The sequence below is a fragment of the Aristolochia californica genome, unplaced genomic scaffold, assembly GCF_029961685.1.
Source record: "Aristolochia californica isolate CCGP_79_NKW_82.1479 unplaced genomic scaffold, dmAriCali1.0.hap1 SCAF_9, whole genome shotgun sequence".
Classification (NCBI taxonomy): domain Eukaryota; kingdom Viridiplantae; phylum Streptophyta; class Magnoliopsida; order Piperales; family Aristolochiaceae; genus Aristolochia; species Aristolochia californica.
In genome coordinates this window covers 34,597,259-34,620,233 of record NW_027182290.1, presented here as the reverse complement: position 1 = coordinate 34,620,233, position 22,975 = coordinate 34,597,259, and the positions used below count along the sequence as shown (strand labels likewise).

Sequence of the window (22,975 nt, the reverse complement as noted above, 5' to 3'; positions counted from 1 at the left end):
AGCTTTTTAGGTGGGACCTGTTTTCTGATGATGTGGGTCCGTTTCGGCTTAACCTGAGATGCTGCGTCAATTTGGACTGGTGATATTAGGTCCGGTGGGTTAGCCTTGGAACTCATTACTCACCTTTTGCCTATTCGCATTTTGCTCATTTTACCTATTATTCCATTAGTTGAATGCATTACAACTTAGATCCTAATTTGCTTGAATATCAAAAGGCCCCTAACGTTTTCTTAAATTTCCTTTTTAAGGGCCTTTTTGGAACCCATAGAAAAGAAAATAAAATAAAAAAATATAAAAGAGAATTATTTTATGTTGTCCGATAGTAAAGAATCATCGAGAGAAAATAAAATAAGAGGGAAAGTCACTTTCTCTCTTAGTTAACAAATTTTGCCTTACAAAATCATGGAATTTGGGGGAAAAAAATAATTTTTTTTAAGAGAAACTAAATTTATCTTCTATTTTTTCTCTTATTTTCTATGGGCATCCAATCAATTCTTTTCCCTTTCGTTCGGTGACTGGCCCATTGATCTATTCCATATTCATATGCCAAAAATCAGACATTAACATTTTAGGAAAATGTCAAACATAAGGCAGTCTTCCGGTGAGAGCCAGAAAAGATTGATAAAATAGGATAGAAAGACAAGCCCCCCAAATTGCAGAGATTATTTATTTCTGATTCCATTTATGAAGAAAAGTTCAAAATTAATAATCACGATATGTAGTGTAAGAAACTCAGAACCAAACACCAACGCTTTTACATAATGCATAAAATTCTCTCAGCAGTGTCACTAATAAATGTTTAAAATCCTAACAGTTAACAAAAAGGCCACATGTACAATTAAAGCAGATATTCTTCACTGAGAGTTCTTAAAATCTATATACATAAAGCTCGTAATGACAAAAAAGAGAGAAAAAACTAGGAAAATAGAAAGTACTAAACCATGGTACTTTTCAAAAATAGTAACTTGTTGTCTTTTCAGTCTTCCTCTTTCATTTTCTGCTCCCTCCTTTTATCAACCTTCAGTTGTTTAGGATGAATTAGTTGGCTTCATACTTTTTAGCAATTTCCTCAGCATTAGAGTTAGGTACTACATCAGAAGGTCATGCTTACATCTTATCACTAATTACGTGCTTTAAGTTGTTATGCCAATCATACATTCAACCATTTGGTTCATGGTCTTCTTTTCTATTGTCTAATAGGCAGATGACTCTCACCAAGATAGAACAATAATGAGCAACTTCATTTATAGTATCTAATTTATTAATTTTCAGCCAAAACGTTAAAAGAAAAGAAGAGCTTAATGAAGGCCTAAAACACAAGTTACATGCAGAGGCTATACTTACTTTTGAACCTTCTTCTCCTTGTACCTCACTATGACCTCTCCTCTCATCTCCATTTGGGTGTCCTCCTTCTCTGTTGGTTTCCATGATGGATGCCATTTGACAATACTGGGTGGGATTCCACTGTCAAGGTAATCAGAAGCATTGGTTTCAGAGCTCAGTCTTGAGAAAGAAAGTGACAAGCTCGAATAGGTTGGTGTACTTCGACATGTTGAATCTGAACTTCCAAGGGTATTACCTAGAGGGGAAGATCCAACATCTCCTTCTTGATTAGATTTCCGAGAAACCAAATTAGATGGAACCTCTGGAATATCCTGGGGTCAAAATGGAAAAGAAAAATTTTATTCAGTTTCACAGAAGTGAGTTTCATGTATTACAAAAATGTTGGCTTGCTAGGCGTCTCAGATAATAGAAAGCCCTCCCCCAACCCCTCCTCCTCAAAGCACTACTATCAGTAAGTGAAACCTAGGAATAGATACACCAAATCATTTCACTTGTCATTGACATGAAGAATCTAGATGTGATATTGAATGATGGGAGCAAATGCAAGCTTCTACTGATGTAGCAGCAGCCAGAGCATGCCACACGGTGAACTCAATATCTCCTCTTCAATAAACAAATAAGCAATTGGAAACTTTTCAATGAAAACAATCAGGCATAAACACAAAAATAGAAAAACCGAAAAAGAAAATTGACCTCTCAATTTTGTTCTATTTTAGCATGACTTGAATTATATTCATACCCAGACTACTACTCCCGGGCTTCAAACCAAAGGTGAGATACCACTAAAGTACTGAATACATTCCCAATGCAACTGATGTCATTATCCATGACAATTGAGCAACATTCAGTCGTTAAATATGCAAAAATAAGCATCCAGATGTGCAAATACCACAGGGGGAAACCAGACAAAATCAGAGAGAAAAAATTGCTTTCCTAGTTTTGTTAACTTTCAGCATTGAATGCATAGATATAAATGTAAACAAGTGATAACTTGACCTCAACGGATCTTGTACAGCGAACATCTTTCTTGGCAAGTGATGCAGCTTTTCCACTTGAAGAGCAGGCCTCATCAACGCCTTCACACAGTGATGCCGTATTATCTTGATCAGCAGCAAAAAGTTCTTCATAATTTGGGAACTTCAGATCAATTTCAGGAACTTGAATACTATCATAGAAATCTACATCTTGACAAAATCCAAGATCTTGCATGTTTTGCGGCCAAAGCTGTAAAAGACAAAAAATTGTTAAACTCGAAAGTCGACAAGGAATTGTGAAGAGCAGTCATGTCAAAATGCACACTTCATTTCTGAACATTGATCTGGTTAAGCTAGGATTTCTGGCCAGATTAATTCATTGAAATACAGTTACGTATGAAAACTATAAGTGCTTAATCTTCCTTCATTTAGAAAGGATTTTGTTGCCATTTGCATCTAGTTCCTTGTCATCATATTTTTCTTCTTTTGTTTTATTTAAACCATGCATTGAGCACAAATTCACCAGTTAGCTCTTCTTTTCAAAATAGATAACCATCGTGGAAAACACATTTTCACAGCATACAACACCAACCAGGTACAAAAGATGTAAAATACAATTTTTAGTTGAAGTCTATTTAATGAGAACGGGCAAATTAGTCATGGATTTCTTTGGAAGAGGATATGAAAATACTCTGATACCTACCGTAAGTGAAATTTCAAATTGGATAATTAACACATTGAAGCAGCAAAACTTTTACAGACAAACCTGTGTATTCTGTGTAAAACCTTTGGAAGACCAAAAGATTTCTCCATGCAACGGAATCTCCTCGTTTGTTAGAGGAATCAGATTATCTGGCAGAGACAGTGGTAAAAAAAAATGTAAAGGTGTCAGCAGCTCTTGATGCTGAACATTCCCATCATGGGTATCAACTGCAAGAGTGCCCTGATGGTGTTCACATTGCTGTTTCAATATTTGACCACCTGTTGAATATGCTTCTCTATTAACCTGCTGCCCTCGCACCGAAGAAGGGTGTTTTATTTCACTTAGCTGAAGCTTTTCTAAATCGAGAATCTGCGTTAGAATGATGTTGTTTTCAACCTGTCGCTGAGTTTTCTGAAGTATCTGCCAAATGTATTAAAACAAAGTGCTTAAAGAAACATCAATAACTACTCACATAATCTTTGAATATGATAAGAGTTTAAGGGATCAGAATCATGAGCAAGCAAAGAAGTGACTTCTAACATGATATAAATAACACACAGGAAACTGAGAGTAGAGAAAAACTGCATCATCAGATGAAAGAGAAATTTGGAGTTAATAGGTGCCTTTCTACAATTCATGTTTGGTCTTACTGTTTGATTAAGTGGTTTGAGACAGGGGCTCCGGATACATGGTTTTGAAATGGCCATTCATCCGACCCATGTTTTTATTTATTTTTTTACTTTTTGATTCTCTCATTTGAAGGCCTAAAAAAAAACTATTATTTACCTTACAGTTCGATACATTTGGCATTAGAGTCTTAGAGACAGCAACAATATTCAACCAACCACATAAGGAGTGAATAAATGCAGATTTGCTAGTGGACCAAACTACCAGATTGTCAAGCAACCTTGTCTCCCTTTAGGACAACTTGTCAAGACTAAAAACCCAGTAATTCAGCTTTTTAAACAGAATTTAGACAGTCTCATAAAATTCAACTTTTCTTCTCTTGCTCTGCCATGAAAAATCAAAGAAATTATGGATCTTCCCTGGATAAAAAAACCCAGTCTTCAGAAACTTCAGCTCAATTTTCACCGGCTAGAGCCTTTGATAACTCACAAAATTCATCCCCAGATCACTTGGTAAGTGGGTTTGATTAGGCCAATGACTGAAATTTGTTACTTGGCATTATTTAGAACTATATCAGTAGGTGAACAATATGCCAACCTTATTTTGAGCTAATAAACTATGTCAAGCAGATTAAAATTATGTAAGCTTAGACAAGTTTGATGTGCTTGGAAAATGAAACATTGTAAAAAGTTTATAAGCATGGCATAATGTCCAAAACATGAGTAGATGGATATGGTGATAGTCTTTCCCTGCACAGTACCAGTGTATGCAATCTCAGCTTATGGAAGAACCAAATCACTTTGGATGGCTTGTCAGCAGTTCTGACATGACAGACCACAAATCGTTCACAATCATTATGTGAACATTAGCCGGCTGATGTGAGATGCTGTCAAAGTCAATCTTGACGCTTTAAAAGAGATCAAACACATTTCAGTTCGACCCCTTTGTGTTACAAAAAGTAAAAATCCTCAATAAGTTCAGGACTTAAATAGATTACACTAAAAAGTTAAAAGCAGACCAGGCCCTGATGCCACAAAGCACAGTGTATGTCAGGGTAAATGATCTGCATCATGGCAGTTTTTTGAATAAGTAAACTCCACCTCTGATTTCTGGCACCAGGGCCACAATCAAGATGTGGAAGTTCAAATTTTTTTTGACATGTCCGCAAACCACTTGCAAAATTTTGAGTCAAGGAACAAATGAATGACTTTGCACTGCCATTGGCTCCGGTCCCATTGTCATGCTCATAAGCACATACCTTGCTTGTAAGGCATTCATCTCACAATGAGGTGTGTACTGGCAAATGTTGCAATTTACTGAGATCTCCTGTTCGTTAAACCAATGTCATGTGGTGATTCACAAACACCTGTCCCAAAAACTTTGCATCCTCACCCTGACATGATGGTCTCCAAAACAACATATACATGAACGAATCTTTAAATAAAAGACATGCTACTTGTGAAGCTTCACAAGCATCGTTCAAGGCAAAATCAGGGCCAATTCATCAAGAAAGTCAGTAAACCACAAGAAAATACCAAATCCAAGTCTTGCTACATCGTTGGGAGCCAAAACACGAGAATAAAACAAACATCCTCCCAAAGGCAGTACCATCAGATTTCTCGAATCCAACTTAGATAAGTTTATCCAGTCTTTCGTTTACTTCAAGTGGAAAAGTGTATACAGATCAACCTGCATATTGAAATGTCACTCGAGATCCATTCTGAGTTCACACTCAAGTTTTACAAGGCCTCTAAAACAGTTCCCTTTGTTTGATTAAAAGAAGAAGAAAAGTTATAAGGAAACGAAAAAAACAACGTACCTTGTTTGACCGATTGCTCAACCCGGCTTCAACTTGACTGCCTCCTTTGTACCCTGACTGCGAAGAGTCCAATTTATATGTAGATGTGGACAGGTTCGTCCGCAGCTGTGTTTCTCCGTAAATTTCTTTGTTGATCTGAGCTGAACCGAATGAAGTAATGTTTGCCCAATTTCGTTGAACACTATATCCCACATCCTTCAAGTCATAGCCCCAGAGTGTTGCGAGATCCCTGGCAGAAGGACAACCCATGAAACAGCTAATGGGCTGTCTCCGATGACGGGCAAGGGAATCATGTGCTCGACGGTCACAATTTTGACACATAAATAACGTATGATCTAAGCAGCGGACTAAAGCGGGTTGGATACCACAAGTCTCGCAAAGAGGGAGCCGCTCATGGCGCTTTGACAGGGTGTTGGCTGAATGAACTCGTGCATCACATGGAATGCAAAGACTCGCTATATCGGCATTACAGTATACAGACGGCCTCGATACACCACAGAATTCACAATTCAAGGCCATTTTCTTCTTCTATTTACTTTTGTTCAACTCTTCAGCATCAAAGGGAACATATTTTCAACTTCTTGTTCAAACTAAAACCGTTCGCTTAACTAACATTTCTTCAGCATTTCACAACTTTAAAAACCAAATAAATCTGCAGAGCAATCTAACGTTTATCAAGCATTCACAACTCCATAAACCGAAACAATCTGCAAAGCAATCTTTCGTTATCAGTAGTATTCTTATAGAAGGGAACGGATCCTATTGCTGCCCTCTTCATTTTCTTCACCAAAACATATTACAGATCTTGAACAAACTACAATCTAACACAGCGGATAACAAATTGGAATCTCAATCCTAAACTTCGAGGTTCTGCCACTGAAGGACTTCAATTTAATTTCCATTGATAAAACTTCTGATAAACGGTTCGAACCAAATTTTCGATAAAGAACTTTGCACTTTGCAGGTGGATCAAAGGAGCAAGTAAAAATCCGAATTACTTTACCCGAAAAGCACGTGTCCAATCCCGCAGAACTCGAAGTTCCACCGAAGCGCCTCAAAATTGAAAACCGAGCAGGTAGCTAGAAAAGCCATCCAGAAACAAAATTCAGCTCCATTTTCTGACAACAGGTGGAAAGGAAAGGAAGCTTGGAGGGAAATTACTAACCGTTTCCCTTAAGCAACGACGGAAGCAGAGGAGAGCAGTTTTCACAGAGTCGCACCGAGAAAAAGAGCCAACTCAGAGATCATGCACCGATAACGTGGCTATCGAGTGGGGCTAATAATCTGATGTGGCAAAGCCACGTGGATCAACCGGCTTATCCGACGTTGAAAAGGTGGGCAGCATGTGATCCTGGGAGTAGAGGGCAAGAGCCTATGCGGTTCGACTTCAGATAGAAAAAGAATAAAAAGGAAGAAAAGCCTCGTCGCGGCGTGGAGCCCCGTGGAACCCCTGTAAGGAGGATAGCGACGGGCGTATGGGCGGAGTGCGCTGCTCCATCTACCCGCTTCTGGCGATCGGCTTTATCACTTTCACGGCTTCACGTGGACAAGCAGCGATTCATCGGTGCTGTCTGAAAGCTCTTTTCACTCGTTAACACGCGTATCTACACGTTCAAATCCATGGTTTCGGGGCTTCTTGGCTGTTACTCGTGAGTTGTGAACCGAGCAGAGTCGATTCGGTGTAGGAAGAGGGCTGAACTTGAGGGTGGCGAATTGAATCGGAGTCACACGGCCGGAGGCCTGGAACTGGTTGGACTTGAACTGAACTTGGACATTACGAGTCAGACTCAGCTAACTTGGATCGGTTTGAATCCCCAGTCTGCCTTGACACAACGGAATCGGCAAACTGGACAAATTTTCAGGGTACTCGAAGAATCGACAAAAGATAAAACCACCCCACAAGGGGCCAGATTCCCGACAAGTAAACTGATGATTTTGCAGTTATGTTGGGCAAAGCTCTTGGTTTCCTGTTTGGCCGAAATGGTTCGAAACCACTTTTGTCTACAAAAAATCGGTATTCCCTTATATGGGCACTCCGAGTCCTGCAATCCTCCAGAATGGTCTCGTGGTTGCCTCCCATTCACACAAACCACGGGAGAAAGTGAATTCACTAGGTAATTCACTTTCTACTCAAACATTCCTTACTCTTGTCACTTACACTAGTGAAAGTACTTTTTTATCATCAACATTTTCTACACAGTAACAAGCTCTTAGTAGCAAAGGAATTGTAATACATATTATTGGCAGGCTCTCCGTCCTTTGTACCTCCACAGGCAGATTCATAGGAAATGATTTCCGCTGCAGAATTTAAACTCATTGTTGCCCCAAGTTAGAATTAATAAGAACTTTTTAATTTGATGTATTCAAGTCAAGTAAAAATTTTAAAATAAATAATATAACAAAAAAATTATATTTAATGTTGAGCTTAGTTTCGTCGGTGGAGCACGGGATAAAATGTCATTGCACGTGCATATACCATCCGAAAGGTCGTCTTTTATGAGGTGCCTCTGCATGTGAGTTTGTGGCCCATCTATGTGCAAATGATGAAATGATACCACAGTGACAAGGACTAGTTCCAACACAAGGATGTGAAAAATATTACTACTTCGAAGAGGTACAAAGAGAAACAAGGGATAGAAACTATACATGAGAGGAGACCAACACGTCACTTGAGACCAAAGAAAATTATAATTTCCATTTTTGAAATTTCCTGAAGTATGAAAGAATAAGAACTGGCTAGTTCAACCTGCTAGAATCAGAAGCAGACCCTGTTCTCACATCAGCAAAACAATTTTTGGTTTGGCTGGTTAGTCTGGGCTGAATTTGAACTAGATGAGTTAGTTCAATTTCATATATAAAAATGATGAAATGGTGCAACTTATATCAAATAAATTTGTAACTAACATAAGTCTTAAAATAATCAAATAGTTCTTGATATAGATCAATAATTTAAGTTGATGCCCCACATCTGTTACAAAGCTCCTCAAAATAATCACAACTTTACCTTTAGAGGATAAAGACACATTCAAGAGGCTGAAATTAACAAAGAATGTCATGAATTACTCTCACGATTTAATCAGCCCCATTTGACTGATTAAAGTTAACAAAATAGTCTGACCTGCAAACATCAGCAACACCAAAAAACAGGTTCCAGAATCCCATTTTGACTTCTATGTACTACATTCAGACAATTCAAAGGTGTCATATGTTAAAGATGCCAACACCAAAGGCTGTTTTAGTGAACTGATTACTCATCAGATCACTGTACAGGTCAGACTTCCATCAAAACAATAGTCGTGCCAAATCTACAGAATTTATTGCTTGGTTCACTGCTCCTAGTAAACTAGTTTGTGGACGAAGTTATATCCAGTATAACTCAAGCTGAAAGACAAACAAATTTGCCATGGTTCAGAGGATGAACTGTGTGAAGTTTGATATTTAGATACAAGAGAGAAGAAAAAGAGAAAATAAATCAGCCTTTGGAAGTTGATGCATGTTAGGGGAAAAGTCCACTCCTAACCTAATTTTATTCCACTTAAGAGAGAACGGGACAAAAGACAAAAATCCCTTCTTCTACAAAAGCTTATCATACACTTAATATAAAGCAATAAAAACCAGATAATAAGAGATAGCTACATGTTTACTTCCTAGCAAGTTACCTAGCCACTAGGAATAGGTGTTACCCAATTAAAATTACCAATATAACCCTGAAACACATTTTCTAACACTCACCCTCAATTTCAAGCAAATATATCTAACATCTCCAACTTGTTACAAAATATCATATGCTCACATTTCCCAAGGGGGTAAGTAAAAATGTCTCTTAGTTGTTCAGATTTATGAGTAACAATTTGTTTTTCTGTGATGTCATCTCAGATAAAATGACAATCTATTTCAATATGTTTTGTACTTTTGTGAAATTCTGGATCATTTGCAATAAAAATAGCAGTTTGATTATCACATTCATGACTATAGGTTTGTTAACTCGGGAATCCCATCTTTACCAGAATTCACTTTATCCACATAAGTTCACGAACCGTATGTATCATGACTCTATACTCAATTTCCACACTTGATCTCGCCACAACACTCTATGTCTTGCACCTCCATCCACACAACAACAATATCAAGTTGCAGATCTTCTATTTGATTTTGACCTAGCATAGTTAACATCAAAATATTCGATAATATCAACATTACCATGTCACTTATACCACAACCCATTCCAAGGAGCTCCTTTTAGAAGCTTCAAAATTATGTTAATGACTTCTAGATGTGTTTCACGTGGGAATTCCATGAATTGACTTACCACTCCTACAACAAAGGAAATGTTTGGCCTTGTAACCTCAGCATAAAGTAACTTCAAGGCATAACATCTATGCCATGTTTTGCCTCAGACTTCAGAACTAGTGTCATGATGAAGAGTATGATTATACAATCAGCACCTAACAACTCATACTCATCTAACATGTCTATCACATATTTCCTCTGAGATAAAAAAAAATTACCCCTTTTTAACTTTGTCCTACTCCCACGCCAAGGATATATTTTAACTGCCTCAAATGCTTTGTCTAAAAATGTCTTGCTAGATACTCTTTTAACTTCTTGAATTCCTAGCAATCGCTTCCAAATAATACAATGTCATCCATATACAACACTGGAATCACAACACCCGATTGTCTCCGTAATACAAACAAAAAATGATTGCAATGACTTCTAGAAAATCCAAATTCCATAACCACCTTGCTAAATTGGTCAAACAATGCTCTATGATATTTTTTTAAGGCCATAAATCGATTTCTTCCATCAGCATACTTTCCTTGTCTCCCCTTGAGTAACATACACAAGAGGTTGCTCAATGTATACCTCTTCCTTTATATCACTATATTTTTAACGTCAAACTAATATAAGGGTCATCCATTATTTACAGCAACAGAAATCAAAATCAAAATATAAGTGAGTCTGACAATAGGAATAAATGTTTCAAAGGCATTGATACGAAGGAATTTAAGAGAAGAAGAGAATAGAGGTAAGAAGAGATTGATTTGAGAATTAAACCAATATATCTTTATTGAAATCATTCAGGCTTTATATAGCCATACAACTAACGAAAATACAACTGCTGCTGATCAACACCCACTAACAAATAACTACTACTGATCAATACCCACTAACAAATAACTACTGTTGATCAACACCCACTAACAAATAATTAAACAACCATGAACACCCACGTACAGATGACTAAACAACTGCTAATGGTGTGGCACATATCAACTTATACCAGTTTGTAGTATAAGTTAGTTGTCCTATCACATGGCAGGTAAGTCCCACATCACTTGGAACAAAGTCATGTAGTGGGTAAAATGAATACACTCAAAAAAAAAGAATACAACAACATGATTTAACTTCTCATGAATTGTTCACTTACAAATTACAAATCAATTTTTTTTTATCATTCATATCTTCACATTTGTTCTTGGACCCCTGAACCAGTGGCGACCACTTATTATCCACGAGGAAACAGTAAGGATGAGCAGTCCAACAACTGCAACTGGAGTATAATTCAGAGTGTCCCTCGTAATGGGGTAGGCTACAGGTAGAGAGAAGAGAATTGTTATAGTCATCACCCAAAGAACGGCTATCCAACCAACCACTACACCATAGCGGCCCAAGTTGTAAGGACCTGGAACAAAGGTTCGCCTAGCTAGTGTCACTCGGAAGAAGATGGGAAGTGCATAGGCAATGTAGAGTCCAATAGTTGCAATTGACACCATTGCTTGAAACGCCACAAGGCTTCCAAGAGACTGCAAGTTATAAAATTTACCGAATATAAACAAAAGGTATTTTTTTAATAAAATATGAACAAAATAGATTTTTTTAAAAATTGATTTGAAAGGTTAAATGCCATGACAAAATGCAAGGATTTCATCAAGTTAAGATACATAGCAGAACATACCGTTAACGCCATGCAGAAGGATATAGCAACCGAAAGCCAAACTGCATTAATAGGCACTTCCTGCTTGTTCACTCTATGCCACAAGGATGAAAAGGGCATGGCTCCATCTCTTGAGAAGGCATAAGCCATTCTGAGATTTAGCATTTGACAGCATTAGCTTAAATATAGCAGATCAGAATTCAGTAGTAGTATAGTAGGTCATACAAAAAATGCTTCTCCTTGACATTCTTTTAGGCACTCCCAGCTGAGGGGTTCACTCAAAGAAGCAACAATCAAAAATATTTCACTGTACTGAGAATCTATCCACATACTGAAACACTCGTATTTGAGGTTTTACAGTGAGATTTGTGATCATTCAAAAAGATCCATCAGTTGTATTACTACCATTGCCCAGCAGTATTTTTAGACCCTTAGAGCTAATGTATTGTTGTTTCTAGTTTAATTGCTAATCTGCATGATTACTTGCAATGGATAATTGGTAACCAGTTCCCGAAAGAAATAACACCTGAATGAATGTAATAACATCATAAAGATTGTAAAGGTGCGTTTTAGAAAAGCTTTACCTAGAGTTGCTTGTCACGGAACTCATGCCACAGAAGAAAATGGCAACAGCAATCACACCAAGACAGATGATTCCACCAATTCCACTCCCATATCTACTTTTGAAGGCTTGGTAGAAAATCTCAGCAATTGCATAACCACCAGCATCATTTTCAGGATTCAAAAGATCTGGAATATTTGTTACCGCAAAAGTAATACCGAGTAGATAACCCCATCCAACTATGATAGATACCCCAATAGCACTAATGATTCCTTTCGGCCCATTCTTATCTGCACTTTTAGTTTCTTCTGTCTAAAATCAAATATTTCAGCAAGCTAAATAAAAGTAAGTGAATTCGCCTTAAGAAAGTAAAATGTGCTTGAAAAGAGCTTCCGAATGTCTAATTCTTTAATGTGCAAATAAAGGGCTATGTAGCTACAATCAGGTCCTTTTGCTTCTAGCTATAAAGTTTCACCAACATGATTAGATAAGCAGAATGATATTAAATATGCTTAGGGGCTTCGACTTTGTATTTTTTCTCATGACTTTAATATTTTTTCTCCCAAAAGATTTTGATGAGAATATTCACATTGAAAAGATAGTCAACAGATTCGGGAGTTCTTTAAGGTAATATCCTTCGTCAAAGGGCTGGAAGGCGTGGAATGAAACAAACAATGGTTTCTAGTTTATCTCTGTTTGTGAACTGGCTAATGAATCAGAGAAATGAATTCAACCACTGAACCGTTTCAAGCTAGTTAGGAGCCAAAATCAACATTTATCTTGAAACGAGTAAATAAAGAAAGGATCTTACCATATGCGCAGATGCATCATACCCTGTAAGTGTATACTGGCTCATCAGGAGACCCAGAACAAATATGTAGGGCTTGCTGTGAATTCCAACATCATTTTCAGTGTTGAAATGTGTAAAGACAAACTCGGCACTGGCCCTTTTAGTAGCCACAGTGGGTATGAGAATCATCAGAACAAAAACCCCTACAATTAATCATGAGCTGCTTTTAAACAAATACTTATCCATTGAAAAAATATTTGAAGTAGAGATCAACAAATGAACAGGCACTACCTAGAACATTCCATGCCGCAGCAATCTGTCCAAACAAGGACAACCATGAAATAGGAAGGCTATTCAAAATGGCATGTGAAAGTAAAATTCCTCCATGAAAGGCCATTACAACATATTTGGAAGCCCTGTATCCTCCACCATTGTTGCCGCCAGAACAAAGAAGAATAATCACTTGAAGCAGTTGGGCAAGCGAAAAGTCCACACTTGTTGTGACAGCCCACTATAAGAACAAGAATCCAGAAAATTTTGATGACCTTACAAGGATGAGATAGGATCCTTTTCCAATACAGGAAGCACGAATTAAAGATCATTAAGACATACCTGACCGACAATGTTGAACCTGCATATAGATCATTTCTGGCTAGTTAGAAAATTGGAAGGACCAAAAGGATTACCTAAAACTGGATTATATAGCACCACAAGCAAGTCGCGTAGAGCTTGAATAAAGTCAGTTTTTTCACCATTTGACTAAAGTCTAGTTATCAAATAATTCAAGATGAACTACTGGCCCTGGATCGATCAATACCCACATTAAAAAGCCTTCCAATAACGTAATTGCACGAAACAGACGATGGGAACAGCGACAGAGAACCTGATGAAATTTTGGACTGAAGCTAGGGAATCAAATGCTAAAGGGAGGGGAGCCGAAACAACATTACCAGCCGGTTAACCATGAAGCAAAAGGGGCCCATTCGTGGCCTGCAAGCATTGCACTCCAGTAGTAGAGACCTCCTGACGTCGGGTACGAAGAACAGATCTCAGACATGGATAACCCAACGAACATGGTGAAGAAGGCAGCAATAAACCATCCATAAGTGGTGGCAACAGGCCCACCGAATGTGAGGCCTGTGTTATACAGAGTGGTTATCCCGGTGATCACCGATATGATGGAAAATGAAAAGGCGAAGTTCGATAGAACCCTGTAATTCGGCCGATCACCCGTGTAAGGAAATGTAACGGTAACCAACCACTGCAGATACTGAAATTTTATATAGTAAAAGGCAGAGAAGAGAAGAAAATTTACGAGAGATCGCGCTTCAGTTCCTGCTTGTAACCAAGCTCACGAAGTCGAGCAGATCCTGAATCAACTTGAGATTCGACTTCTTCATGTTTCCAAACCATTGGAGAAGAATTTTCCAAAGGGACCTTGTACCCTAAACACAAGGAAGAGTTGTGAAAAGGGGAGCTATTTGAAGTGGATTCACTTAACACAGAGGGCCAACAGTGAGGCGATTAGCAGACTACCACCAACAAATTGGACCCATGAAGATATTGAATCTTCTCTGAATTCTAAAAGCCTGGTATATTCATCAGGGGCAGTCAACACAAGCCGACCAAGCCGATAAAAGGTAACGGAAAAGGATCGAGGAGATGATCCGCAGTAGTAGTTTGGTGGACGGAATAGATTTTCAATTATTATTTGGACAATTCCGATCCCATACGGAATCTTGCTGCTTGAAATTATTTCCCCTCAACGTAAGCACGACCAAATACGCGATTATAAATACGCCAGCTAGTGACTGAGCACCTGCTATGCGTCATTTTTAGTCGCATCTTATTAGATAACTTAATACTCTACTTTCCACGAAATAGGGAGGCATGGAGTAGAACCAAGCCCCATCCGGCCTATGTTAGAACTCAAGCTCAAGTTGAGCTTACCATTAGCCTAAAATTATAATTGAGTTCGAGTTTCATAATTTAATTGAGTTTGAGTTCCAACATACATTTAAAACTTTACATAAAATATAAATCAAATAAATTATATATAAAATTATACATATATTTTACATAAAATCGGGCATAATCTCTACTTCAAATTAGACATAACCTTTGTATATTAACTCTGCATAAAATTATTCATAAAAGTTGCATAATTATGCATAAATTTTATTCAATTTTTTCTTTGAAACATAGATTCATACAGCAGCAATTCTGAAATGCTACCAATCTGTTATTCTGAAAAACTTGAGTGGAGTTAGTATTAAGAAAGTACTTCAAACAATTTGAGTTTCTTCAAGAGCCATGAGGAAAAAACAATCGGAGTTCAAGAAACAAGTTTTTTTCCACGTGTTTGTGATCTTACAAAAATACTCTCATGAAATGCCTTCTCATGAAATGGTGATGATTCACATACTCTCTTGATATTTACTTAAATAAATGATATATTTTTTTCTACAGACTATTATTGGTAGAAAAGTAGTGAAAATTATTGTTCACGCATTGTGGACGTAAAGTATTATTATAAAAAATATGAGAGTCAATATCAATTTCAATAAAATAAATGAAATAAAATTCCACATTTGAAACAATAATGGTCAAATAATAATAATCAACTTTTATTTTATTTTATTTTCTAGGGGTTTCAAATGGACACTAAACCTAATGGGTGCATTCTCATTCGTCGTTTGAGTGGATCAAGCGACACCAATGTGAATGGACCGAGTCTCCCAATGAGTGCACGCACTTCAGAGGATCTGGTCTCATTAGTAATCGGGTAAATTTGGTGACTATGTTCAATTGCAGCTATTAAAAATTCATAATACTTTTTTCTTTTTCTTTTGGTCTGGATTCATTACTAATCAGTTCAGCATAACTTCTCTTTTAGTCTTTACAGTTATCTCCAATTTTCAATCTCAATGTTCAAGCTGGACTCTCTCATGTGCAAGAATCAGTCAATCTACAGGCAAGGTCTTGAGTACCAAAGTTTACTTAGATCAACAGCAGTTTGGGGGCAGTAAGCAGCATTAAAGGCCAGAAATTAAGTCTGCTACCTGGCATCACTTGTCAATGAATTGGATCAGTTACTTCGCCCACTTACTGCTTTAAGTGGAAGAAAAACCTTAATGTAAATGGCTGGTTGAGTTGTTTTTATTAATTCAATTGTGTGATCCATGTATTTACAAACCATGCATGAACCTTCATCAGCAACAAGAGATATACAGAAACAGCTTTCCCTTCTCTTCTGTTTTACTTTTTTTTTTCACTCCTGTTATCGTTTTCTTCAAAATCCAGAAAAGGCAAAAAATTGATTTTCTGAACTATCCCCACTAAATTCTCATTATGGCTATCACATGGCTGAAAGATAAACCTCTTATCCAGTCGCAAGTTATGACTTAGAGCATTTGTAGTAGGCTAAGCAGCACAATCAGAAATAACAATAGCCAGAATTAGAATCGACTCACTTGTAGAAAAGTTTGCGGCTTATAGTTTAATTGGAAGAATGGAGGTCATGGCTGCTTATCCCGCTTTTGGCATTCTCAAATATCGTCTCTTCGCTATCTGGGGAGAGTTCTAAGGTGGTGACGAAATGTATAACTGAGAGGAAGGCGACAATGTAGAAGGTTGAAAGTAGAATTTCAGCGTCGGTGTTGTCAATGAATGACATACCAGTTTTGGAGTCACGTATTAGGGTTTTGTTTTAGCGGCCCAGTGAGGATAAGAATAAGAAGGCAATGCTTTCTTTCTAAGCCGATCAATATCTGTTGGATTTTTCCGTACCTCTATCCAGTATTCAGAATTTCAGATATTGGTACTGACTACGGAGGCGTTACGTGGTGCCGATTGTAAGTTTGAAACCGATCCGATGAGTTCCTAGGAAGTTTATGTCTCTCTCCCACAGAACCCATTAAAGTCCATTAATGGATGCTATACCTTGCATTAAGAAGACGACAACCGATGCAACACAAAAGACCGGCTTAAAGGACTTTTTCACCAACGTAGTAAACGAAGAACTGTAGATAAAAAAGAAGTTGTGAGATGTTCGTGAAGAGGCGGCAGGTTCACCATGAATGAAGATTGACAGAGATAAGAGTTGCTGTAACCACCAAAATGGTAAAAACTTCAAGGAAATTTTGATGTAACTGGAAGAAAACAAAAGCTTTACATGTAGTTACATAGAAAGGTTTCTCAAAGCAGAAGCTCCAACATCCAAGTCTGCACTTAGTCAGGTACATCACTTACACGATTTGCAACTGGTAAAAGGGGAAGATCAGAAACGCGACATTGGACGCGTTCTAGATTCGCGAAATGGAAACCCCTTTCTTCCGGTTTAAAAAGGAAAAAAAAAATTTGAAGGAATGAAGTTACTCCATCGATCAAATCGCCGCGAGTTCCCTGGACGCCGCGATCGACTTGCAAATCTCGAACAGTAGTCTGTCTTCAAAACGTTTCCCTTTCTCCGTCTTTACTGGCAGGGCTTGGGGGATTCGCTTCCCCACGAACACATTTGTTCCCGAGGTCTGCAAGCCATAACTCTTGCCCGCCATTCCCAGCATCGCGTCCACGTAGGCGTCTCTGAGACGAGTCAAAATGTTCAAGGGCGACAGGAATCGAAGACGAAGACGCAGCTTTCGAAACGACCGGAGCTTCCATGTTCGGCGAGTGTTGCCTCCGAGTCGGATGGCTCTCGGGTTCTTCTTGCCGCTGGCTCCGTCCAGTCTCTGGTACCTTCTCCTCCTCCAGTACCTCTTCAAGCTCAGATAGAACGACACAATTTCCATGTCTCCTGAGGCAAGCTTTCTGAGAGACGACGTGAGAACAAAGAAACCAGAGAATGAAAAATTCGCAACTTGTTTGAATGGACAGGGTGACAGACTGTACCTTATATAAGAAAGAGAAACAAAAAAGAAGCAATGGTCAGGAGAATGCGCAGCCGAGGGTTTCCCGGATGGTGAGCCCATTATGGTCAAGATTGCCAGTCTGACCTCTCTAATGAAAATATAAAAAATCGTATGTTTATTTTATGTAATCGTACTGAGCAAGAATCTTAACGAAATGGGGCCCATTGGGGGATAACACAACGTGTTCCATGTCCTCGCCGTCCGATCCCTGCTTATTATGTGATGCACGGGCCTTGGACTTTTACGGATCGGCGTTGTGATGAGTCAAAGCAAATAGGTGGTGTCTGTTGAGTTTTGAACTGTCTGAACCCTAAACATTTTCTTCAATCAAGAAAATACTGGAATCAGCAACCGGTTACCATCGTGACTTTGATTGATGGAGGGGAGGAATCAAAAGACGATGAGAATTGAGAAACGAAATCGAAATCCATCAAAGCGAGTAAGCAGTGATGCAATACGTTTGAATTATGAGCGAGAGTGGATTCTCGGTATATTGTCTGGAATTCGTCTATGCTGGATAAGGCGGGAGAAATAAAGCTCCGGGGAATCCGTATTTTCATTGCATACTTAATTAGGTCAATAAAATAATGTGACGAGAAATTTCGAAGCAGAAGAGTTCAAAAACGAAGGCTGCTGGCACATTGATTTTACTTGGACTCGGTCTCCTTAACTCACAAGGAGACAATGAATGGAGGTCGATGGGAAAATTTTAATATTTGTTCCTGGAGGTAGTTGGAAAGTGCATGTAGAAAGCAGAATCGATTTCTGAACTATGGAACGACGAAGGACGACGTTAACCCTCTGCCGGACAGATTCTGACTCAGCGCACATTTGTTACTGTTGTGGGAATGGACAGAACTTTGGACTTCTCCGATGATTAGAGCCGCCACTCGCCACCAACCGGCAAAACATGCACGAGGCAAAATCTGCTAGTGAAGAGTAAGCAAAGAATATTTTGCTTCGATCTTCTCATCCAGAGCCACCGGAAGAGACGAATTAGAATTTGAATATGAAGGTGGGTCCCTTGTCAATGGTTTTAAGTTTAAGAAGGTCGGCTTTTCTGAGTAGAGTTTGAACGGGACTATCGTTTGTTAATTTATTTATCCAAGGAGAATGATTCATTATTCAAAATTCTGTGCTGTTTCGGGTGTCGTATTTGGTCAAATTTCTGCTGTTAGCCCTTTTCACATTTTTCTGGGACCTGCTGGGTTTTGGACGAGAAAAGGACTTTTATTTCATCCATCAAAAGACAAACAGAGAAAAGACGGCGAAGGGGAGGAACAAACAGTCAAGCACACCATTAAAAATAACGAACTTTTAAATTTTAAATTTAAAATAAAAATATCCAACTTTGACGAATTATACAAGAAGACATTCAATTTTGACCTGCCACATCATCACGCCACTAAGAGTATCCATAGAAATGATCGCCGTGTTTTCTGACACATCATCGCATCACGCATCACCAAAAATGCGATTTTGTTTTCGGAATTTTATTAGTAGCAATTTTTAAAAAAATTATTAACAAAAATAACCGAATTTCAAACAAGTATATAATCCAAGATGACACGTTATCTTTAATCCCTTCTGTGGTGTTGCCAAATCATCATGCCATATCATTACTCAGAGAATTCAATGTCATGTCATCACATTGCCATACCATCATATAGAGTACAACATATCATCTATATGCCACATCAACACCCCATGTAAGCATAACTTTTTTCCCATTTTTTTATTTAAGTTCTTTTGTAATCTAAATAATATTTTTAAAATATTAATTTCATGTTTTGAAATTTTTACATATTTAATTACCTATTTTTTAATAAAATATAAAAATTAATTTTAATTAATTCTAAAATTATATTCTTATCTATTTAATACCTTTCCTTTTTTATTTAAGATATTTCAAAATTTTAAAATATTTCAAAATTATTTTAGTTTTTAATTTTTTTTTGTTTGTATACGTTTTATTACTTTCTATTTATAATAATAAAATATATAATATTAATATTAATTAATTAAAAATAATATTATTATATTTTATTATTGTAAATAAAAGGTAATAAAGCATGCACAGGCAAATAAGATTTTAAAACTATATATATATATAATAAAATATTTTAAATCGACAATGAAAGATGTTAAATAGATTTGAATATAAAAGTTTAATTAATTAATGGACAAATTTTATATTTTATTAAAATAAATAGAAATTAATAAAACATGTACTAATAAATAAGATTTTCAAATAGTAAAATAATTTTTTCAAACATTTTAAAATTTTAAATATATCTTAAATCAGTAATAAAGTGTGTTAAATAGATTAGTGTGTATATATTAATTAATTAATGTACATATTTAATATTTTTTATTATAAAAAAGAAGGTCACAATTAATTTTTACAATTTATTGTGTAAAATTAAATAGTATCTTAAATTGATAATGTAAGGTACTAATTACTTATAATTTTTTAAAAATAATTAATAAATAAAATTTATATTTTTATTATATTAAATAGATGGTAATGAATTATATAAGATTTTTAAAATCATAAAATAATATTTTAAAATTACAAAAGAACTTTAATGAAATAATTAGAAAGATCTGGCGTGGTGACGCTTATTTCCTCGTGCTGATGTAGCATAATGACATGTCATCACATAAGTGGTCACAGATATGTCATCTTACACATGCACAATTTACTGGTCGAAGTTGAATTTTTTATATTAAATTTAAAAGTTATTTATTTTTGTTTATATTTTTAAAAAAGGGTAATTTATTAAAAAAAAAATTGTTCTCTCACCTTTGTCAAAGTGCGTGCTTGACTCAGGACAGGACAGAAAGATGGAAGTGATTTGAAATTGGAAGAGTCATGATAGGATTCAAAGATACCTTGGAAGTTCGGTCGAACGCTATCGAATCAAACGTCAATCGCATGAAAAGTGAAGAAGACCAGCTAAAGCCCACGGCCCCATTACAGTTTCTTAGCGGTTTCCTGATCTGGGAAGCAAGATCCTTCGTTTTATGAGAGGAAAGACGAGTTGCAAATTGTGACCATCCTACTCGATTCATGAGAGACTTCACTAATGTGCATTTATTTAAGAATTACTAAAACTGATTCAAAAGGCACTCGAAACACTCGAGAGTTCAACGAAAGAAGAGGATTAATCACGTTCTCGGAAATTAAGCTATTTGAGAAAACTAGTGTAAATATATCCCTTAAGCTAGTATATGATTAGTTTAATTAATTGAAACATTTTCGTTAATTTGAGTGATGGAGAAGAGATCCCTCACCCTCATGTGATGAAAAGGAAGCAATGAGACAAATCTATCTACCTTCACTTTTTTTTTTTATATATTTAAAAAATATATATGACATGATCCTTTGGTCCAACCTTAGATTGGTGATTGGAAAGTTGGAGGCTTCCATGACTCTACAAGTGTCCTCCCTTGCTTCACCCTTTTCCTCTTAATTTTCCTGCGTAACAAAAGGAAAGAAAATGAAAGAAAAAAAAAATCAGACGTTTTGACAGGACTGTTCAGATCTATCGGCCAAATAATAGGTTGGATATATGGCCGGATGCCGGTTTAAAATTTTTCAACCGGTCAAATTTGGCTACGTTCTCTTTCAAACAACATTGACAGTATGTCCAAGACCATTTTCTCCCAGTCGCTCGTATCTGGGCTGAAATCTTGCTTAATTGCACCAATTTAGTCCATGGATTCACGAGCCAAATTTGAGCCCGCTATTTTCCGAATTCAGTTACTTGAGTCTGAAACAGGGTTTTGAGATCCCGAGTAGCCTATTGAAAAATATAGCCGAGTCCCCCAGAAAAAAATTTCAAACAAAAATGTGAAAAAAAAAAGAAGAAGAGAGATTTGGCAATGGAGGAAAAAGGTCGATGGAAGGAGAAGAGGGGAGATTTGGCTATTCGGCGCTGGATCCGTAGGCTGGTGACTAGATGATGTCGGTGACAGTGGTACTGCTCTGAAAAACTTGAAATTGTCCACAGAAAATAGGGTTGGGAGGGAAGAAATTGAGGGAAATTGGAGAAGGGGGATGTCGCAGGAAGCCAGTGACGTCTAGCGCAGAAGCTCAGTAGGGAGAGACGGCGATGGGCAAAGTGAAAGCGGTAAAAGAAAACACCAATTTTGGATGTTTTCTGGCGAGGGTTGTGAGTCGGTTCGTTGGATCGGGTTGACGATTCCCGACACACACCGGTTCCGTATCCGACTCCTTTTCTCTCAATCCAGGCCGGATCTTTGGAGCAGTTCCGCCTCTTGGCGCTTCGGCTCTTCCAAAATCCGGGTCGAGTCGGAAAATCTTATACCGGGTGCGTGTATCGTGGAATCTGCATTCTGCAACTTTTCATGATTTTATGTATAATTTTGTATGCTGTGGGCTGGGCTTTTGTGAGGTGAATGTTGGTCTTATTGGCTGTTGGAGTTAACGGTGTCACCCAGCCGCTGGCTATTGGAAGTTGAAACCCACTACAAGCAGCTGCACTAAAACACGAGACGCCTAAGCTACCGCTGCATATCGCTGTCGCAAAAACTCTTTCTTATCTCAATCTTCTCATCCTCCACCATGAACGCAATTCACAAGGCGGAGGCACGGAACGGTTTATGGAAGCGCCAGAAGAGCAAGCGCAGAGAAAAGAAGTTCGATTTGTCAAATTTTTTCGAGGAAACTCGGGCCAGAACGAAGTCGATTCTGGGTCCGGGAGGAGGCATTGGTATCGGCTGTGGGGTCGGCCTTGGCTTGGGACTGGTTGGTGGGATCGGACACGGCGGGTCGCCATGGAACCATCTCAACCTTGCAGTCGGTCTGGGCATGGGATGCGGGATTGGTCTCGGCTTTGGCTATGGTTTCGGCATTGGGTTCGCCTCGGAGTTTACCGATTTGAACTTGTTTTTGGAAGATAAAGAGCCGAAGCCGAGGCGGTTTGTAATTGAGATATGATTTTGTTCTTGGTTTATATTCTGAAAAATGTGGTTTGTTGGGACTTACCAGTCTTTGTTTGCACAAATAGGCGGTTTACCCACTTGGTTTTTGATAATTAGATCCGATGGTCGATTCCGTTACTGTGATAGTGGAAATTCTTATTTTGGGACTGGGTGTTGAAGTTTCCAGTCGAGAGCCTGTATTTGAATAAACTGCTGCGAGACGATAAAGAGATAACGACCTTGGCCGACCCCTCTGACCTGAAATGAAAAATCCCCTCGGTAGTTTTAACGACGATAACCTAACTATCCAACCTGGCGACGAAATAAATGACCATTTGCACCGGAAATTTGAATAAGC

At 37.7% G+C, this 22,975-nt stretch overlaps 2 protein-coding genes across 2 annotated transcripts; both read right to left on the bottom strand.

Moving 5' to 3' along the window:
- Positions 1–749: 749 nt before the first annotated feature.
- LOC137942032 (putative zinc finger protein At1g68190) lies at positions 750–6,679 on the bottom strand. Its single transcript, XM_068787704.1, has 7 exons — positions 6,633–6,679; positions 5,468–6,546; positions 3,085–3,441; positions 2,341–2,568; positions 1,580–1,655; positions 1,345–1,464; positions 750–1,018 (listed from the first exon to the last, which is right to left on the bottom strand). The coding sequence occupies exons 2-6, from the start codon at positions 5,984–5,986 to the stop codon at positions 1,388–1,390; spliced, it is 1,257 nt and encodes a 418-aa protein (XP_068643805.1). The 5' UTR covers positions 5,987–6,546; positions 6,633–6,679; the 3' UTR covers positions 750–1,018; positions 1,345–1,387.
- A 3,828-nt stretch (positions 6,680–10,507) lies between these two features.
- LOC137941841 (amino-acid permease BAT1 homolog) lies at positions 10,508–14,454 on the bottom strand. The gene is made up of 8 exons (XM_068787437.1): positions 14,073–14,454; positions 13,708–13,968; positions 13,370–13,388; positions 13,049–13,268; positions 12,779–12,960; positions 11,990–12,279; positions 11,427–11,556; positions 10,508–11,274 (listed from the first exon to the last, which is right to left on the bottom strand). The coding sequence occupies exons 1-8, from the start codon at positions 14,168–14,170 to the stop codon at positions 10,927–10,929; spliced, it is 1,548 nt and encodes a 515-aa protein (XP_068643538.1). The 5' UTR covers positions 14,171–14,454; the 3' UTR covers positions 10,508–10,926.
- Positions 14,455–22,975: the final 8,521 nt, after the last annotated feature.

What these genes read in the sequence shown, in the direction of transcription:
- LOC137942032 (XM_068787704.1), bottom strand. Translation starts at nt 5,986, where the DNA reads ATGGCCTTGAATTGTGAATTCTGTGGTGTATCGAGGCCGTCTGTATAC. An exon ending in TGAGCAATCGGTCAAACAAG is followed by an intron (nt 3,442 to 5,467) that starts GTACGTTGTTTT and finishes TACATTTGGCAG; the next exon opens with ATACTTCAGAAAACTCAGCG. An exon ending in TGTTGGATCTTCCCCTCTAG is followed by an intron (nt 1,465 to 1,579) that starts GTAATACCCTTG and finishes TTACCTTGACAG; the next exon opens with TGGAATCCCACCCAGTATTG.
- LOC137941841 (XM_068787437.1), bottom strand. Translation starts at nt 14,170, where the DNA reads ATGGTTTGGAAACATGAAGAAGTCGAATCTCAAGTTGATTCAGGATCT. An exon ending in ATGATGCATCTGCGCATATG is followed by an intron (nt 12,280 to 12,778) that starts GTAAGATCCTTT and finishes ATTTGATTTTAG; the next exon opens with ACAGAAGAAACTAAAAGTGC. An exon ending in TCCGTGACAAGCAACTCTAG is followed by an intron (nt 11,557 to 11,989) that starts GTAAAGCTTTTC and finishes GCTAAATCTCAG; the next exon opens with AATGGCTTATGCCTTCTCAA.